We start from the raw sequence: 21344 nt of genomic DNA, 5'->3' as shown, positions 1-21344 counted from the left end.
TGGGGACTAATATGCATAGCTATACAGAGAATACAATTTATAAAACATATTATATTCTATTTTCCCAAAATGTCACGATGAATGCTACAAATATTAAGAATCTATTTTTTCTCATAGATCCGATAAAAAATTGTAACAAGAAATATTAGATGGACCATGGTAATTAGGGTAATCAGCTTCAAAAATTTTCAAGGTAATCACAGAAGCGATCATGAAAAAATTTTAATATCACCCTGTTATATGGGCTATTCCACAACAGATGTTGCAGGCCCAAAAAATGAAGTTGAAACTAACCATTTACTCTTCAAGAACACAATGAAAAATGAAAATCCTGAACACCACAGCCCCCTAGGTCCAACCCTAATGGATCTACAGGAGCTCAAAGTTGGATTTTCATGTTTTGAGGATATTCTGCTTGTTACTCTGCTTTTTTGGGATGCATATGAAAAAATTTTTGAACCATGTATTTTCATGTAAAATTTGATGTAGAACTAAAATCTGTTTTTAGATGAGATATTCATAAGCTCAAACCCCCTTAAAATTGAAAAAATAGTGTAAAAGACCATCAAAGTCGAAAAATAAATATATTCGTATGCCTCAAATTGGCCCATATTGTGATATGTTCATCGATACACCAAAATACAACTTCTGATAAAGTTTGGTAACTGAGTCTCCATTACAGACAATTTGGTAGCTTGCGAAAAGCCATTGAGGCGTTTCTTATGCGAGCGACGCAGGTTTCTAAGCTACGTTACAAGTACGCGCGCGTAAGAAACTGAAATTACAAGTACTTGTCCGCTCTCAAAAACGAACGTGAGAGAGGGAGAGAGAATATGCTATGCGCGGAGCGCGATGGGTAAGACGCTCGGAGATTTTGTGTTGGTGACTCGCACTAAATAATTACATGAAAAATAAATATGTATGAATTAAATGGGTCAGAAGGACCGTGAAATAACTATGAATATCAGAGTATTATGTGAACGAATAATTATGTTTTATTGAAAGTGTAAATTATAGAAATTACTATTGTCGGAAAAGAAATACAAATGAATTTAATTAATATTCTTGAGTGAAGCAGCAACTCATCGGTTACTCGCTGATTACTCTTAGAAAGAGGCTTGATCAGGCGTCGTAACCTGTGATGGGTGGATGTGATGAATGTGACTTAGTGTAATTTTTTTTACCTTGTGCGGCGTTGACGTACTCGGCTCTGCAGACGTGCTCGGGTGCGCCGGATTCTCGTTCGTGTCCCTACGTTAAATTTTGAGAGGATGTCACACACGGCACTCTGCTTGCGAGAAACTAGGGTTTTCTGACGCTTTAAGGTTAGAAAACCCGTGTTTCGCGCACGCAGTGTTAAAAAGGTGTTATCGATCAATTTTGACGCACGAATTTGTTGGTTAATTTTAGCTCTGAGTGGTACCATATCGTCAAAAATCCATTTGTTTAATTAAATTACCAAAATGGTCGAATATGGATCTTTAAACATCATGTTCGTGTTCTACCAAAAATTTTTTGAGAAAAATGTTCCTTGTGATTTTTCTCTAAAATGCATATTTATCGAGTTATGAGCCAATGAAAATGAGAAAAACGCTAATTTCGTGATATTTGATTGCGTGTAATAACATGAAAAAAAATATTTTCGATGATGTGAGCGCTTTTTATTATTCTTCGGACATCTCTATGCAAAGTCTTGTAGTTTTTTTTTCAAGATTTCTAAGGATTACCTAACGATAAATATGCATTTTAGAGAAAAATCACAAGTGACATTTTTTTCTTAAAAATTTTTTTAGAATACGAATATGATGTTTAAAAATCCATATTCGACCATTTTAGTAATTTTTTTAAACAAATGGGTTTTTAACCACAGAGTACACTTGCAGCCAACATTAATTACCAAATTTGGGTTCAGCGAGTCAAAATCCATCGATAACACCTTATTCTAATCATTTACCTATAGTGTCTTACGGGAAGGTAGCCCGCTCCTGGACTGATCGTATCACGACACGATTTTTTTTTGATTTCTTGGAAATTTTTTGTCGCTTATTATAAAAGTACCTTTGTATTATTATACGTGATATACGTTATTGTTATAAAAATACCTGTCACATATCCGGTGGATTTACGGTGGAGGAGCAGTGGAGGAGCAGTGGGGGAGCAGTGGGGGAGCAGTGGGGAGCAGTGGAATTTTTGGGGAGCAGTAATAATTTATACGGGGAAGAACACCGAAAATCATGTAAAAATCACGTGAATTTCACATTTTTGAAAAAATTGTGGGGGAGCAGGTGGAAATTTTGGGGAGCAAGCGAACCACATCCTCTCTACTATATAGTAATAAGAAAGATATTAAAATAAATATTAGTCACAGATGTATTTTTCAACTATAGTTGAGTACGATACTATGTGCAATGTAGATATTATTATGCGATGTGTGTATAGCCAGCGTTCAGACATCGACTACATGAATAGGTCTGAAAATGGCTGTTTTTGGTGATTTTAGGCATTTTAGGCCTATTTTTTACCTTTTTTGCAGGTTTTTTGCCACACATTGTTGTCTACATTGTGTTAAACTTTAAGATCTACTACAAAACTTTATCGGGCAGTAGTTGTTTCCAACATTTTTGAGTATTTCAAGATCATCGAAACATTCGTGATTTTCAAGATTTTTTTACACTTTTCGGATTTTTCTGCGACCTTTGCATTAAAATTAAGAAATTCTCGGAACTTTCAAAATACCTACGATTTTTGAAATTATTTTATTCTCCGAAAAAACTTGAAATAAAGGAGCTTTTCAAAAATTTCAAAACATCGAGATCATTTTCGATATTTTTCATAATTTTCAAGATTTTTACAATTTTCAGATTTCCCAGTTTTCCTCAACTTCATCAGCTTCAGAAAATTTCCTCAGCTATCTCGGCTTATTCGGCTTGCCCAGTTTTCTCAGTTATCTCGGCTTTTTCAGCTTCCTCAGCTTTCTTAGCTTTCTCAGCTTTCTCAGCTTTCTCTACTTTCTCGGCTTTTTAAGCTTCCTCAGCTTTCTTAGCTTTCTCAGCTTTCTTAGCTTTCTCGGCTTTTTCAGATTCCTCAGTTTTCTTAGTTTTCTAGGCTTTTTCAGCTTCCTCAGTTTTCTCAGCTTTCTCAGCTTTCTCGGCTTTTTCTAGCCCAGCTCAGCAAAAATTTCATGATCTTGCATATCGTTGAATCCCTCTCTACCTACATTTCTTGCTAAATTTATAATGCTGCCTACTGTTTCTTGGTTGTCTTGATTTTCTTCAGATAGATCCTTCGATACGACATCAGGTAAAACTTTTCTCCAACAACGATTTAAGGACGATTGTTTCACTTCTTTCCAAGATTCGTCAACAATTGTGATAGTGTCCAGAATCGTTAAATTTTTCCAAAATTGTTTTACAACGTGCATTGCTTCTAGGTCGTCACGAGTCTGATAGTTATTTATACTTTCCACCATTTTTGCCATGACTCGTCTTTAATAATAGGATTTAAAAGTCGCTATTATTGTTTGATCCATCGGTTGAATTAAAGAAATTGTGTTAGGGGGAAAAAACATCATTTTAAAGCCTGATTCTTCGAGAGTTATGACATGACTTTTGCAATTATCTAGCGTGAGCAACACTTTAAATGCTTAATTTTTTTGACTCAAAAAATTTTTTACTTCTTTAATAAATGAATTTTTTAGCCATTCCTCGAAATTTTTCTGTGTCACCCACGCGGTTTTGTTTGACTTCCAGAAGACTGGCAAATGATCTTTATTTTTTCCTTTTAGTGGTATGGAGTTTCACTACGAGCAGCTAGGGGACAGCGGAAGACGACATCGAGGAACGAAGGCCGAGGCATAAGAGCGAAGATAAGGTCGCAAATTGTAATACACTTGGTCGGTCGCGTGGATGCGAGAGAGTGTGTGAGATTGCGCAGTGTGAATGTATGAGTGGAAATTAAGAGTTTCGCCGTAGAATCGTTGTGTATTAGTCGTGGAAATCGGAGTAATTGTAGCGAGTACCTTGGACAATCAAGACGTGGTTCGAGTCCACGTGTCGCGTTTCAGGCCGGCGCGTGGCCATTTTTGCAAAGCGGTACTTCCGCCTTGGACGCTCCTGTGAGAGCAAGCGAGTTAGCGCGTTTCGTCTTCGTCGTGTGTGACCAAATCGCGCGTCTGCTAGCGCGAGCAGAGCGAAAGCGTCGACCGTATTTCGGAAAAACGAGCCGATTGCGCACAGTGCAATTACGCGGAACTTGGCTGGGACTCGCGTCGGACTAGCGTTGAAATCCGCGCGTTTTCCCGTTGGACTCGCGTATGATCAATTATGTCCGTGGCGTGCTACGATGGTAATCACGAGTGAAGATACGAGGTAGCGAAACGAAGCGCAAATGAAGGGATGGTTGTATGGGTGCGAGTTGAAGGTTGAATTAAATAAAGAAACAAGTATTTATGTGCAAAGGTACATTTTGCGTAGTCTGTTCGCGAACCTTTCTCACTTATTTTCAGCTTGGACTGCCGACGCTCGCGGCGTGCTTGTTGGCGGTTCGACCCCTTCTGAGGTAAGACTCAAAGATAGGCTAACCGGAGTCTCAGTAAGAAATAATTAGACGGCAGGCCAAGCATGAGCTAGGGCCCAGACCCTCGCACGTCACAATGTATGTAACAAAATTCTGTTGAGTTAATATATATATTTCTAATTATGCTAATTCTTATGTATGCTATTATTATATTGTACTATAATTGAATTTTTCATAGTTTTATCAAAAAATACTTATATTTTAGTGTGACAAACAAAATATTCTTCACAATATATACAGAGAATGTATGTTTATAGTAATCTCATAGGTACTTTAGAATAATTCGACCGCTTCTTATAACAATAAATAAATACTTCTGCAGTCGTTTGCGGTAAAAGCAAACTTCCCTGTGACGTTGGAAAATCTTTGCCAGATGCAGAGGAATAATCAATTTCAGAAAGATGCCTTTGACGCAGAAAAAATTAAAATAAAAAAACATTCACTTTGTACAACTCAACTCAACTTTTTACATTGCAACACGTCAACATTGTAAAAAGCAATCTTTTGAAATAGATAAGAACTATTTTTCTTTCTCAAAAAAGATTTTTCGACGTCACTGAAAAGTGTGCTCTTACCACAAGCGATCACATACGGACGAGTTGTTGAGATTGAAAAGAGCGAAGTTACCTATTGGTATAATTTTTTCAAATTTACTTTGTATAGTACTCGATTCTCGAATTGACTCTCTGATAATCGATTGTACTTCGGTAAATTCAACATTGTCGCATAGAAGAATAGACGCTCTACGGGTGCTGACGAAGGTAAAATTGTGTTGAACTTGAGAAAAATTTTTCTTATCTTTGGAAATCTGTTTAGATCTAATAAATTAGTCACTGGAGGTTCCGCCAAGAATCTCAAGAGCTCAGTACATCCAGTTTTCATTGTAATAATCTTATCTAGATTCGTTGGCTGTCCAGCTTCTCCATAGAAAACGAAAGGGTCTGGCAGGACTGTAGGGGAGGTTGGCTTTTGCGAAAACTGATCTTTGGTGTGGATTAGTCGCTCGACATTGTTTTGAGCTTGCGTCGACAAACATTTCACCCAATCTTTATTGTAGACTGGGTGAGTCAAAGCGGCAATTGCTGTGAACTCACCAATGTCTTCCACAGCAAATATCTTTTCGAATCGTTTTTTCAAACTTCTAATTAATTAAACTGTCAACCAATTCTTTGTACACAGTTCTTTTTTTGAGCGTCGAATGAGTCAAGTGTCTCCAACCACCTTTGCTTAATTGTTATGAGCGCAGAAAGAAGCTGACCATAATGACAATTTTTGTCCCCTTGCCATTTGTCAATTGCACTAGCTTGAGGTGCCATTATGGTTAGATAATGCTGAATGTGAGTAAAGTCCGATTTTTCGAAATCAATCGTCGATTCGGTTATTTTGTCAACTTCATCAGACACGAATAAATCTTTACGCTCATGAATTTGTTTAAATGCGTCAAAAGAATTCCAACGAGTCGCATTTGGTCTTTTGATGCTCTCGCCGATATGTTTCACTGATGCTTCACGTTTTTTTTACCGATTTAAGGCTTTTCCATACCTTTTCGCATTTTTCTACAACATCCGAATGAACAGTTTCAAATTGTTCATTCAGTTTCATGAATTTGGCAGTATCTGTTTTTGCAATCAAATTTAGCGTGTGACTAGCGCACTGAAAATGACGAGATAACGTTATTACATCATCAGGCAACGTGGACGACTCGATGTTAAATTCTTCATCAAGACGATTAGCTGACTCTGGTTTATCATCACTTGAATTATAATCGTCTGTCAAAAAACTTATACCATCTTGCAAAGCGTTTTCGAGATCGATTGGCTCCATTCCATCTTCGTTGTCAACTAAAACATTACAATACATAATAAATAAACGTTGAACTGGTAAGTATATGTATCAAAAATTTATACAAAAACATAATACCCGAAATATCGTCACTAGTGCCAAATACTCGAAACGCTTTTACAAAATTAAAACCGTTGTCCGTAACTGTTCCGACAACTTTGTTGTTGTTGAGATCATATTCGTCGCTGATATCAAAAAGAATTTCAGAAACTTTATCGTAGGAGTGAGTACCCCGGAAGCGTCTGCAGGCTAATGCTGCCGATCTTCTTTCAAAGGATGGTCGATTGATCTAAGAAAAAAAATTAATAATATGATAGGCAAAAGTAAATGCATTTACGTGTTTCTACGGATAAATGATAAAATGTCGAAGTATAGGTAAATGCGTACGAAATAGAGCCAAAAATTGCATTAATTTGTCATAGACACGAGTATATATATGTAAATATAAGTTTGTGGTAGACGCATTTGCATACTTGTTTTTTTTCTACTCTACCCCATTTGGACACTTACCGGTATCTGCCGTTAGGCATTGCTTCGGTAAGGCCGGGGTTATCTGAGCATTTCTGATACTTCTATGTTAGTCGTTGTTTTTCCATACATCCTCCATCCATCGCATAGTGATAAGCGACGATTAAGGGTTCAGGGACTCATCTGTTTTCTACTTGGTGAACCTCCGATCCTGCGCGATGTCATCGTCGATTGTCGTATCCCTTTTAGCGACCTACTGCGTGGTCACACATTGCTGGCATCTCCTCCTGAGTTAGACATCTTTTAGAACTCGCTGTCTAGTGCCATCTTGTGAGTGTGGTTCTCGCTTCTGCAGCCGATGGCAAGCGCCCCCTTTGCTCTGTCGGCTACATCTTGTGAGTGTGGTTCTCGCTTCTGACTTCATCATGGGAGTGTTGTGCTTCATCTATTGCCAGCCTTGTGGGTCCTCGCCTCGAGCTCCTACTTATGGTTATCCTTTTCGCTTCCAGCTCACACAGTGATCGGGGTTTTTTTACCGTTTCGGAGGCTGATGACGTAGCCCGAGTCTTCTTTTTGAGTGGTACCTGCTCCACCTCGGGCACGGGCTCGACCACACCAGGCGGAAAAACGAACCTCGAAAATTCGACCGGTGGGGATCGAACCCACGCCCTACGGCACATCCTTGTATCAGCAGGCAAGAACTATACCCACTGAGCCAAGGAGGCCGATTTGCATACTTGTGAGTGTGTTTATGTGTGTGAACATTGGGACAAGTGGGATAACGCTCTGCAACTCTTAGCTTTGGAGAGCGTACGCCTAAGATAGGTAGAATTATTACTGAGAAACTGCGGATTCTGAATGTCACTAACGCGTAAAAACGAACACCGCTGCATGTAGAAACGACCACTACTCATCCATAGAGTGTCAACTTTGCTTCTTAGAAGGTGTTGCATCAAGTGACTATGCGGTAGGAGACGACTGCCTATATACGCTTCCCAGCGCTCGGTGGCTTCTGGAAGCGATGCTCACGGGTAGACGCCACCTAGTGGTGTAAAGCGTAAACGTACAGAGCATAGCCAGCGCAAAAGGAAAATCGTGAAAATCGGTGAAGAGAGAATCTACCCTAGCAGTTACAGTTTCGGCGCCCGCCATCGCAACAGCAGCGTGACACGTATACGCGAATTTCCTAAAAACACGCGATAATTGACGCGTTGGCAGCTGACGCTTTGATCGATCGCCTACATACATGCCACAGATAGATCAACATAACTGTGCTGTTCTTCGAGCGATCGAACGATTATTAAAGAAGCAGAAAACACAAGATCGTAGTCATATGCTGCACTATAAAATTGGCAACGCATCGCGCGCGTGCGTTGAAAGACGATTGGTGCACTGATTTTTCTTACAGCGCACGGATAACGTCGGAGGAAAAAATTGCCTATTCGTGCTCACGTATCTTGGAAAAAAAGCCGACACAAGTTTCTATTACTCTGGACGAATGTTGAGAACAAAAAAAGACAACTATAACGAATGAAAACTTTGAATGAAAAGACGCACGATGTAAGTGGATAAGACGTGTTCATATTGTAACAGCACTATTCAAATTCCACACGTTTTTTAAACGATATATATTAATTTGCTTTGTATATACCAGCGGAGAAGAGGTTCAGCTCTACTAAATGATTCGCTTGCTTGGTGCACGTGTGAGATTCTGCAGCAGATCTCACGCTGTGTGAGTAGGGGAGGGGCATGAGTGACACCATAACTTCAAACTTGCTTCCTGAAGCGAATTTTAAAAAATTTTCAAATCTGAAACGATCATTGCAAAGGGGAGCTCAAGCTTTATAACATATATTAAAATTGGAAAATTACAATGAAATTTAAATTTTTTATTGAATTTCAAAAAATTTGTCACAATTGCCCGTCTTTTTTCGATGGTCGGGAATTGTGCCATATGGGTTGGGCACGAGTGTCAGGGGAGCTAATTTATATTTGGGCATCACATCGAAGCAAAATATATCTGCAGAATATCAATTTTATTGGTACATCTAGGTTTTTGCTAAAGATGTAAAAACGATAAACAACTACCATCTTCTTGAATAACATTCGTTATTTGAATATCAATAGATTGAAATGAAATGTCAATATCTAGAAATTTCATTTCATTCGACAATTTCTCAAAAATAAATGCGTTCTCATCATCTTTTTCTCTTTTTGGTTTTTTTGGTGATGTCCGCGCCCTGTATCGCGGTTTCAATCTTGAGGGGTGAGAGGTTAAGTGAAATCAAAGCTGAACGCGTTATTTTACACTTTTCACTAACATTATTTTAAACACAAAAATATTATAGATCGATTGTTAATTGTTGATAGTTAATTGTTTAAACTTTAATACATTGCGTGAAAGAATATATTGTGCGACTTTGGCGGGGTACTATTAGAGATAATTACTCGGGTCAGTGCTCTGTGTGCGAGAAAAACTCGTGACTGACGCGACTCCGATTTTCGCAAAGATGAATGCGTGGGCCTACGCTTCCCCTTCCAGTCCGCTTGATGGAGCGAGGCGGCCGAGAGGAGAAAACGGAGCGTTGCTAGCCGCGACATACCGCCCGCCAAAGCCGCTTACAGCGGGTTTCCCCGTTTTTTTTTCTCAAAGAAGAAGAGAGTGATTTTGAAATGTAACATAACTTTGGATTTTTTTTTGAAAAAATAAAGAAAATAGTCTCAATCATTATAAGAAAAATTGTCAGAGTAATTGTAGGATTCTTCGTAAATCTTCAGGCTCTCCGTCCGACTTGCTCGTTGATGGTTTATCTTATGGTTTCGGAGCTTTTTCAGCTATTGGCAGCAATATGAGTTTGCTAATGGGACGGCGATACTCCCCTTTGGTTGTACGTACCAACGCGACGCGGCACAGTCCATCATCTCCATAATAGCAACGAGTGATTCGTCCCATCAGCCATTGAGAAGCTGGTTGTAACTAATTCTTTACTAGGACGACATCACCTACTTGTACATTCGGCTGTGGTTTTATCCACTTTGAACGCTGCTGCATATATGTAAGATGCTCTTGGCTCCAGCGGGCCCAAAAATCGTCTCGCATCTTCTGCACTAATTCCCATTTGGCAGTTAGACAAGACGGGGCATTTTTCATCTTATCTGGAAGGGAGATGATCGCAGATCCGATGAGGAAGTGGCCCGGTGTCAAGGCGATGGGGTCCTTGTCGTTGGAGCTCAAGTAGCCTAGGGGCCTTGAGTTCAGACAGCCTTCAATTTGAATGACGAGTGTGATGAGTTCTTCATAAGTGAGGAGATTTTCTCCGATGACTCGCTTTAGGTGTCCCTTGCACGACTTGACGGTGGCCTCCCAAAGACCTCCGAAGTTTGGCGCGTAAGGTGGCGTGAAATGCCACTCGATCCCTTGTTGACCCAATGATGCGGCGATTTTCTGTCCAACTGGAGAAGTGTTACGGAAGAGGTTCTTGAGCTCAGCGTCTGCTTCTCGAAAATTCGTGCCATTGTCGCTGAAAAGGTGGCGGGATAGGCCTCGGCGTGACACAAAGCGGAGAAAAGCAGCGAGGAAAGAGGATGTAGAATAATCTGAAACAACCTCAAGGTGGGCGGCCGTCGTGGTCATGCATACAAAAACAGCAAGGTAGCCCTTCAGGGCCTTCCGTACTCGTCCAGGTGAAGCTTTGTACCAAATCGGCCCGGCATAATCAACTCCGGTATTAGTGAATGGACGCGTAGGCTGAACTCGTTCTGGTGGAAGGGATCCCATCGCTTGCGACAGAGTGCGAGCTTTGTAGCGCGCACAAGTGGTGCATTTTCTCACTTCACCACGAATGAAGTTACGGGCACGCAGTACCCAAAACTTGCGCCCTAAGGTGCTATGTGTGAGCAGAGGACCTCCGTGTAAAGTTAGCAGATGGGTGTCGTGTACTAAAAGGCGCATGACATGATCCTTAGACGGCAAAATTATTGGGTGTTTTTCGCTTTCCGACAATGATGATCGCTCGAGCCGTCCGCCTACGCGTAAGAGACCGTCAGCAGCGATGAAAGGGTTGAGTCTTTTCATCGGGCTTGACGATGAGACAGTTGTACCTTTCGTGAGCGCATCAATTTCTGCACGAAAGTGGATGTATTGAATTATGCGCCATAGTCGCTCCTGACCAGCAGCCATCTCCTGGGCAGTTAGATAACCCGTACGATTTTCCAGGCCTTTTGTGGCCTCATTTTGGAATCTGGCCGTGTATGCTAGGATCCTCACGATTTTGTGCAATGAGGAGAATTTTTTGAACCAATTTTGCCAATCTGTCTCGTCATGATTGTTCACGGTGGAGAAGAGTGTTGAAGTTCTCTGCTCGGCGTCGGTCTGCGATTCCTGCGACGACTCTGGAGGCCAGGTGCTTGGATCCTCTAAGAGCCATGTGGGTCCATGCCACCACAGTGCGTGAGGAGTTTGGCTGAGATTCTTCGCGAGGCACAATCGCTAGGATTTTCTTTGGAAGGCACATGACGCCAGGCGACATTGGGCATCAGTGTGTGTATTTCACTGACACGGTTGGCAGTGAACGTTTTCCAACGAGAAGGATGACTACGCAGCCATGCCAAAACTATATTGGAGTCTGTCCAGCAGTATGTGAGCGAAGGTGCTTGCTGCAAGCTCGTGTTGACGAAATTGACGAGTCGAGCGAGCAAGACTGCTCCTTGTAATTCTAGGCGGGGTATGTTCAATACCTTTATCGGTGAAACCTTAGTTTTGGCGATAAGCAGATGGCAGTCTATTGGATTATCGGCAGCATCGTATATGACGGCGTAGACAGCAGCTGCGTATGTCTTTTGAGACGCAAAAGCCATGCAAGTCCCAGCGACTTGTGCTTGTAAGTGATATCCACCTCGGAATTTTGATGAGCTGGGCTTCTACGATGTCCTCTTGAAATTCTCGCCAGGCTTGTGTCGTCGCTTCCGAGGGTTTGGCATCCCAGTCTATGCCGAGAAGCCAAAGATCTTGTAGGAGAATTTTTGCTCGTATGATGACTGGAGAAAGGAAGCCGAGCGGATCGTACAATTTGGCGACCGCCGAGAGGATTCCACGTTTCGTTGCTTCCGCCGTAGACACTGCAGGGACGTGGTAGTGAAGCGCATCGGTGCTCGGTGTCCATAGTAGGCCCAGCACAGAGACTGGCGAATTGGTTGGCGCTTTTAGTTCAATGGATTCAGAGGAAACAGAACTGTATTGTTCAATTACAGCTCTCGAATTTGATGCCCACTTTCCTACGTCCATGGCGGCTGATTTGAGTATTTTCACAAGTTCATCGGCCTTCGTGATCAGGTTAAACTCTAAATCGTCGCCAACGAAGAAGTCGTCAGCGTATCGATTGCACTGAAGAATCTGAGTTCCTAGAGGAAATATCTCAGCTTCCTGCGTTGCAAGCTCCAGCATACAGGCATTAGCTAAGAAGGGTGCAGATACTGTGCCATACGTGACTGTGTTGAGACTGTAGTGCTGCACGGGCTTGTCGGGTGAATAGTGCCATAGTATCCTCTGCCATTTTCGGTCGTCAGGGTGAACTAAAAATTAGCGAAACATTTTAACGATGTCACAAGAAAATGCATACTTTGAGAGACGCCATCTGAGCAGAATCACGCGTGTGTCCTCGAGTAGATTCAGCCCAGAGTGCATAAAGTCGTTCAATGTTTGTCCCTTTGTATCTTTGCTGGTTGCATTGAACACGATTCGAATTTTCTTCAGCGAGTCGTCACGAACAACTGGGTGATGAGGGTGTTACGTGCTAATTAATCATGAGATTAATTGTACGTAAACCTTTTTTTTTTATAATATATGTATATTATATATTATGTTGCTATCGGGCGCGAACCCTTCTATACAGAAGAGGCTTGTCGCCACGACTCGCAAGAGTGTGGGGAGAGGAATAGGGGAATAGATATTAGTCAGGGTGTGGGGTGTAAAGACATGTATGTTTATAATTAAATGTTAGTTAGATGGAATTAAATAACTTACGTTGTTTTCTTGCAACCACTTGGAATTTACTTTACTTTAATTTATTCAATACTTTACTTTAATATTGGAAATATAATATTCAAAACTTTATTCAATATTTTTAAATACACTATTCAAGGCTTTACTCTATACGTTAAAGATAACTTTATTTTTATAAAGTGCACTTTATAATGTGCAAAGGTGCCGAGCTAATACAAAGGTGTAGGTGGTTGCTGAGGAGTGGCCACACATCGACTGATTAGTTCGTCGATGTTCTAGTTGCTCCTCAGGTGCATTTAGAGGTGGGAAGTCCTTTGTCAGCATCAATCGGTCATTGACAACTGGATATTCCGACTCAGGTGATGCTTCGGTCGACAGTTTTGTCATGCCTGTGCATGTCGAAACCGTCGACTCGGGCCTGAGCCAGCATCCACCTAGTTCAATAGCCTTATGATGTCGACATATCTGTATGGCAAGCATTCGAGGTTGAACGTCCTCGAACATCTGGCATACAACAGAGGGATATATACGGCTGTCTCTTCGTCCTTGGTGCGATCTGGTAACGAAGACATATGCAGTAGCTGAGCGTATTCTACCATAAACTTATTGTAAGCTTCACGCAGTTCTGCATTGTTTTCAAGTCGGCGCTCCATTCGTCGCAGTGCGCCAAGTGCATTGTTTTTTGAGTTGCTCAGCGCTGGTGTCTTCACGAGCGGTAATCGCACGATGAAGCGACCTGTGTGGTCTCGCTGAATATTTTCCTTGAAGTGCTCGTAGCATTGTGTGTCCTCCGGTGACATGAGCTTCGGGGCTGAGATCTCTTCCACTTCCCAAAAGGCTTGCAGTGCAGCGGAAAGCTCGTGGTTGACAGTCAACGAGAAAGCTTGGGTCACATCACCGCCTTGCTGTTGTCCTTTCCCTATTAGCACCCAGCCGAAGACCATGTTTAGCGCTGTTGGTGTACCAGCAGGGCCCGTAATCAGTCCAGGTCGCAATGCAGCTGCGACAACATCCACTCCTAGTAAACAGTCGACTGGGCTTGGTGTAGCGTGAAAGAGATCGGCATGGTCTAAATTGTGCAGGTGGGTCCATGATTGAGTGTCAATTGGTGCCGATGGAAGCTTGGAAGTGAGCCTTGACATCGTGAGAGCTTCAATCTGGAATTTAAAGTCAGCATCAGAGGGAGATTTTACAATAAGATTGACCCATCCCCTGGCCACAGACGTGGAATTGCCAAGCCCATTAACCGCTATGAGTGTCTTGTGAGTGTCCAGCTCCAAAGCTTTAGCTACGTTTTCAGAAACATATGACTCTTCGGAGCACGGGTCTAGAAGAGCACGAGCTTGAAACGTCAAACCATTATCAGAGGTCAAGGTTACGATGGCGGTGGTTAGCATTTTGAGACGATGCGTAAGGGAGGCAAGCGTACTCGTTACTGTTTTCAAGTGAGCGTCCGAGCTTTCGGCAGAGCTGAATGACTCATTATTTGCGAGCTCCGCTGGTTTTCCACCCGCTTCTGCTTGATCTATGTGGAGCTTTGTATGGTGCTTTCCTTGGCAAGCTCTGCATCGGTACTTCGAAGAGCACTCGCTCACCAAATGTGAGGTGCCAAGACAATTAAAGCACAGCCTTTTAGTTCGAGCGATCGCTCTCCGCTCAGTTGGAGTTTTTGACAAAAATTCCTTACATGAACTTGAGTTGTGTGGCTCAGCACAAAAGGTGCATTTTATACTGGCGTTCTTTGACACTGAGCTCTTCTGGTTGACAGTGAGGTGCGAGTTAGTTGCTTGCCTGCCAGTGCTTTTTCCTTTTGACACTTTAGCTTGATCTATCCCAGAGTCCTTTGAGCTCGCATCAAGTCGATAGAGTGTGCGAATTCTAGTTTCTACGAATAAACGGAGATCTTCATATTTGGCAAATGTGACGTTCTTGGCTTCACAGTCTTTGGCTGTCGAGTTGCATCGATGGCACAAGTTTGCTGCTCACGCAATACACCAGCAGAGCATCACAGTTTGCGATCTTAAAAAAATTTTTGAATTTAGTTCTATTAACAGGACGAATTCCTGTTTTTCTAAAAAAACTGACGGCAGTTTCAATTCTGGCTGCTTTTTGCCATGCCTTACCAAATATTTCAAATATATTTTTCATTTGAACTACAGCTCTTTTGCTCTGAAAAGCATTTATTTCTGCCGTATAGAAAGCACTAACAAGGAGATTTTCTCACCTTCGGGTCATGGAATTGCTCCAAAATTTTTTCCGGGTCTCCTGGTACCCTTATACTGAAGCTCTCTGTGCTTAGTTTGATCTCATGGGCCTTAGGGCCCATTTTGTAGAGGATTTTCCACATTATAAAAAAATCTTTGTTATTTTCTATATCGATATAGAAGTACTTAAATGAAAAAATGCGACGATAAAAAATTTTTCAAAGAATCTGCTTGAATTTTTCCATAATTTTTAGGACCATCTATCACTCTCTTCAAGAAGTCTTAAAATCTATCAAAAAAAGCGTCAAATTTGGGCCTCTTGAATTAAGTCACAATCATAGTACTCCTCCCCTTATATTTACTATGATTGTGACGTTACGCATGTAGTTTCAAATTTTATATCTCCGTTAATTATTAATTAATTGAAAAACGAAAAAATTCGTGTCCAATGATTTTCAGAAATCTATATCGCGAACCTAATAGATTTTTTCATAAGAAATGCGAATTCATTATTTTAACACAGTTTATCAAATAAAGTTATGGAAATTCGAAAAAAATAGAAATTCCCGACTTCTTGTATTATTTCTCGACTTCTCATGTTATTTTTCGACTTCTGGTATCGTCTCTCGATACGTCGAGATTCTCGGCAACCGAGGCGAGAATGGAAATTTCCCATCTCGTCTCGTCTCGAATGCATGTTCGCAGACCCTTACTGCGTTTACTGCAAACTCGTAAAATGACTGTGCGATTTTTAAGAAAAAACATCTGAAAAGTCTCTTCTTTCGATGAGATTAAACTTTTAGGGTTAAACTGACTGTTTCATTTGATTTCAAATTTTCTTGCAAAGTGAAACACCAAAATATCCAAAAATTGACATATGATGATCGAAAAATTGTTTGAAAACAATAGGATGTAATAGCCCGCTGTAATTATCAATAATTTCCAAATTACCGACAAAAAAAATTTTGAAATGGACATTTTCTTTCATTCCGAATTAATTCTAATTTGGATTACGAATTTTTATTACGAATTATTTTTAGTTCGGAATGAAAGAAAATTCCCATTCTAAATTAAAAGTAATTCGGAATGGACTAGAATTTCCATTCCAAATTAAGAGTAATTGGAATTTTGTGGAATGGAATTAAATTTTTAATTAATTATAGGCAACCCTGAATTAAACGCTTTATAATGTCATTATTGTACAATGTACATGTTTTGGGTCATGAATGAGATCCAACATCTTTTCAACAATGAAATGTAATGTTTTCAAGAACCAGGTGTCTAAAATGAGTGACCATAATAGTTTGAGGGTAGAAAATGAATATTTATTGCGCTTTATATATTGATTTTTATTATTTTAATGTTTATTTTTTATCTAACTCTTCTAGAAAAAATTCTGTAACACGGTGACGTGTTACGCGACACCTCGGACAGAGCAGAGTCCAGTGGGTGAGCACCCCTTTTCCTTTCCTTTACCCTGACGTCCGTCGTGACATGATGATTTCGCGAGTCTATGCGTACGCGAGGCGACTGCGAGAGAGAGTATATCGGGCAAGGAGAGCACGACACAAGAATGAGGGTCACGTGAGCGAGACCGTCTGTGCTCGCGAGACTACCACCAGCGATGATGAGAAGCAGACGACACTTCTGGCGCCTTGGGCCTGTATGGCAGGCTTGTGAGCAGCGTGAGGCCCTCTGTCTCTGGGAGCTCTATAGCGCGAACATGTGTGAAACCGTCTATCTGCAATAGTGGGCCTTGAAAAATTATAACACGCGAGTGTGTGTGAGCTGCAGAGTTGCTGCCGAGGTCCGTCTTCCGCTGCCAAGGTCCTGCTGCCGCTTTCTTGGGTCCAGGTCGCCCGGTGTATTTGGCCATCCACACCTCGAGTCCGCAACGAGTAAGTCGTTTTCAAGTATTTGCCTGCCAAGTTGCGCTCTCTCTTTCTCGCCGCGAATTCCTTTAAACTCTTCATCCGCACCCACTGAGTAAAGTAGAGTAATTGTAACTCATTTGGCTCGATAAGGCGTCACCTCCGTGACTGGCGCTAAATAAATTACCTTATTGTTAATTTTTTCTATTAAATAATACGCTTAATTATTGGTACAATCCCGACTTCATTTTCAGCCTTTAAGAAGATTGAACGGGACACATCTTGCCCGGATTGGCAACCGTTACAATTCACTCAACCTAACATAACAGGGCATGTTTTTTAACTGTCCAAAATCACCAGAAAAAGTTTGGGCCAAATCCATACAAATACCTTCATGGGATCCCGTCGCTTGTGGGAGTTAAAGCGCCGCGTAGCTGTCGGTGGTGAAGCTCGCAGAGGCTGGATACGTATTTGGATCCCACCGCGCTTCGGTTGCTCACGAACCTTCGCTGTATCGTGCAGGTAGGCAGGTTAGAAGAGAGAAAAGGCCGGGTTTGCAATAACCATGTGTTTTATTGAAAAAAAATCCCAGAGCCGAGCTCTCTCTATCGATCCGACTCTGGCTAAGTCTCAGAGTGGAGTGACCACGGCATCCGAGGCTCCCACTTTTTATAGCGACAAGACGTTGGCGCGTGAAGGTGTGGTTGGAGTGGGGATGCACAAGCGTCATTGATTGCAGTGAGGACAAGATTATTTTCTTTCACTCCTTTCACTTCTTTCAATAACTATTCTTTCACCTCTCTTATATCATGTCAGACATTAACATTTTACCGCAACAAGAGCTTTCATCTTCAGCTAATTGCCTTTTTGCAATGCCTAGAGTCGAAACTTGACGGTATGACTGTGGCGACTCACTTCACCGCAGTTGTACATGTATAATGTAAGTAGTTGAACTGCTAAATGTTCACCTTCTGTTTTACCGTCGCCAGGCGATAGAACTAATTAATCGCGACTGCCAGTTTATCTGCTGCCTCCGAGACGAGAAGTCTCAAATCAATAAAGCTCCTCACGATATTAATATTTCTCTCTATCCTTACGTTCCTACAATTTGGTGACCCCGACGTGATACAACGATGGTATTTGAAGGTGATAACGAGTTTTGTCGCAACGCCCATCTCCTGCAGCAGATAGAACCGCGAGATCACGCCGATATACAGCAGCGAGCTCTCGCCGATGACGCTGCCGCTGCCGCCCTTCATGCAGAGCAACAACAACGAGCCAATGCAGCCGCTGCAGCCACGGCAGCCTTTGCTCCTCCTCTTGAGCTGACAAAATACTACCATGTCATCTCTCAACTGGATGTTCATGTAGCCGCGGAGGTCGAGGACATCATCAGCAACCCTCCAGGCGATCAACCTTACACGAATTTGCGACGACATCTCATCCAGCGTCTCTCGACATCAGAGGAGCAGCGAGTTCGTTAACTTCTCTACGACGAAGAGTTCAGCGACCGCAAGACCTGGCAGTTCTTGCGACACCTCAAGTAGCTTGATTCCCCAACCGCCGTACAACCTAACCTTCTGCGTCACCTATGGCTCCGGCGACTTCCTACCCACGTCCAGGCCGTATTGACAGCCCGACCCGAGCTTTCACTCGAGCAGCTTTCGGACTTGGCAGACAAAATTGTCGAGATTTCTCCGATTTCTTCGACGCAGTCGCAGACGCAGCGGAGCAGGTTTGCCCTCTCAATGACTCTCTCTTGACTGCCATTCGAGAGCTTACCTCGGAGGTCAGTGCACTACGCTCTCGCAATGTCGAGAGATCACCTCAACGACGGAGCTGCAGCCGCAACCACAGTTGAAGTCATCGAACCAATCACGAGACTCAGACAAATTATGCTGGTATTGTTTCCGTTTTGGCAGTAAGGCGAAGAAGTGTCTTTGCCCGGGAAACGGCAAAGACGGTCAGTAGCGGCGACAGACTGTCTCTCATCGAAAAGCATTACAGATTGACTCTCGATTTTGGTCTTCATCGACGTTTCTTTTGGCGTTTCATCGTTGCGGACGTGTCGCAGCCGATCATGGGCTTCGATTTCCTTGCACACTACGACCTGCTGCCCGATTGTCGACGAAAGCGTTTGATCGACGCTTCCACCAACCTCTTCGCGCCTGCGTCAATGCAATTTTTGTCGCAATGCAGCGTCAAGACTAGCAGCAAGCGGCGAATAGAATACTCGGATATCATCTCGGCATTTCCGGATCTTCATCGTCCTCTTGACTTGCCGAAATTGATAAAGCACTCGACTGTACATCATATACGCACAACTCCTGGCCCGCCGTTATCATGCCGTCCTCACAGAATACGTAGTCACAGCCTGCTTGGTGAGCTCGAATGCCTCATCCACTTCAGTGCTTCAGGTGAGCTCCTCCTTCTTCTTCTGCAAACCTTGGAGCAGATCCGTGAGAGGGGACATAAGCGCAACATCGCGAAGCAAGCATCGTCGGTAGAAATTGATCATGACATGAAACGCATAATTTACGCGTTAAGTCGCGAGTGCGAAATTCAATTTAGCAAAAGGCAGCACGCGTGGTTCGTCGTACATCAAGTACGACGAGCAGACGATAATAATTAATTGAGGGACCTATGATCGATTGACGCGGATCCACGTCGAGCGACGACCCTGTTCGAGTGTATCTTACAGACGACTTTGTCAGCGACGAATAAGCGACTGAATGTCATTTGTAATTATTGCGAGCCTGCTTGCGGCCCTAGTATTAGTTAAACCTCTAAGCTGCAACGAACCAAGATTGATTTTTCGTTCGGTGACCCCCATTTATTATTGAAGATTTAAAAAGAGCGAAAAATTTTACGTTCAAATACACCATTATTTTTTTTAAAAGTATTTTATTTTATTCCTTAAATGAGATTATTCTAGGATAATTAAAGGTCTTTTTGCGTACAACATCGCCCTTCAATGGCCATGAACATAATCTTTAAAAAAACCTAAAGGTATATATGAACGTGACGTTATGTTCAAGGTTAAATCCAAGGTCACCATTGGTTTTCTCGTCGAAAAATACGTTGAACATGATGTTTTTAAACTTTTTTTTGGGATTTTGGGCCAATAAAGGACACTTTAGCATAACTAACCTCGAATCCGCGATTCTAGTTTTCAACTTCGTTAATGATTATATTCTTAGTTTGGCTGTAGATTTAGTTCTGAGGCACCTATGAGCGCGTTAGGGGGCTTAAAATATAGGTCTTGAGATGCTTTTAATTATCAGTAGTATTTGGAAAATGTTTCGGTACTTTGTGAATGTCCTCACAATAAAAAGCGTGTGATCATTAGACGGATGAAAGCAAAAGAAAAGACGAAAATATTAAATATTTTAAATACCTCTATACGGAGCTAGGATGCAATATTCCGGTCGAAACCTACGTCATTTTTTAGCTTATTACATACGAAAAAATAGCCCGAAGTTTCGGAAAAATTGGTATTTTTCCGAGTGAACCTCGGCTATTAGAAAACTAGAAAAATTGCGATTTTTTTCTATTTTTTAGCAATATTCGAATGGCTCTACAGCAGTTAATTTTGAAGCAATCAAAATTTTGAAAAAAGCAAATTAAAGGTATTTTTAAGACCTCTAATTTGATGGGTTTGGATTTTGATTTGCTTAAAAATTTACGGCCACAGAGCCATTTGAATATTGCTGTAAAGAAGCGGAAAAAATTAATTTAAATCGAATTGAAAAACCTTCAAACGACTGTCGGCACGGGTAATCTCAATTCATATGAGCTAAAATTTTGCACAGACTATTTTTTTGGTACATAGGACATTTTTCGTTAGATCGTTTTAATGTGACCCAATTATTTATTTTTGTTTCTATAGGATGTAGTAGACTGTAGGAAAATCAAAATAGTTCATATCGATAGGATTTTTTTGAAGGAATGTAATGAACTCATCATATTTTCGATATTTTTTATCAAATTCAAATGAGAGCAAAAAGAAAATTGGCTGGAATTTTGGGAAATTATATGAGTAGCGTCGTGTCGTCACGTAGTTCCTGTCATATTTGCCAGGTGGAGCGCGACATGTGCTTCTTGATCAATTTATTTCTAAATTCTATGTTAAAGAAATGATAATTATTCATGAACTTACCTTGCAAGATTTTTCTTTCTTAATTATATAATCAGAAGTATCATTACACTTTGAACTTCGAATGCAAAGTGGACTTTTTGGTGAATAGTTAAAAAAACCAATCGGACATTGGATGCAATTGAATTTTTCAGAAACACGCCAACAGTTATGAGGGAAAGAATGAGTTTTCTGCGTATTACAAGTTTGTTGTAACCTGTAAAATATTATAGAAAGCTGTTACAAAA

General features: G+C 41.5%; 1 protein-coding gene across 1 annotated transcript; it reads right to left on the bottom strand.

Moving 5' to 3' along the window:
- Window positions 1–5146: 5146 nt before the first annotated feature.
- Window positions 5147–18400, bottom strand: LOC106657824. The gene is made up of 10 exons (XM_014379500.2): window positions 18067–18400; window positions 13417–14834; window positions 13135–13351; window positions 11810–12456; window positions 11443–11721; window positions 9893–11356; window positions 6496–6706; window positions 6118–6416; window positions 5259–5691; window positions 5147–5202 (listed from the first exon to the last, which is right to left on the bottom strand). The coding sequence occupies exons 1-10, from the start codon at window positions 18398–18400 to the stop codon at window positions 5147–5149; spliced, it is 5358 nt and encodes a 1785-aa protein (XP_014234986.2).
- Between the last annotated feature and the right edge of the window lie 2944 nt (window positions 18401–21344).

Source organism: Trichogramma pretiosum, unplaced genomic scaffold, assembly GCF_000599845.2.
Source record: "Trichogramma pretiosum strain Unisexual culture from Peru unplaced genomic scaffold, Tpre_2.0 scaffold78, whole genome shotgun sequence".
Taxonomy (NCBI): Eukaryota; Metazoa; Arthropoda; class Insecta; order Hymenoptera; family Trichogrammatidae; genus Trichogramma; species Trichogramma pretiosum.
Note: the sequence above shows the minus strand (reverse complement) of the source record. Positions and strands in the feature narration are given on the sequence as shown.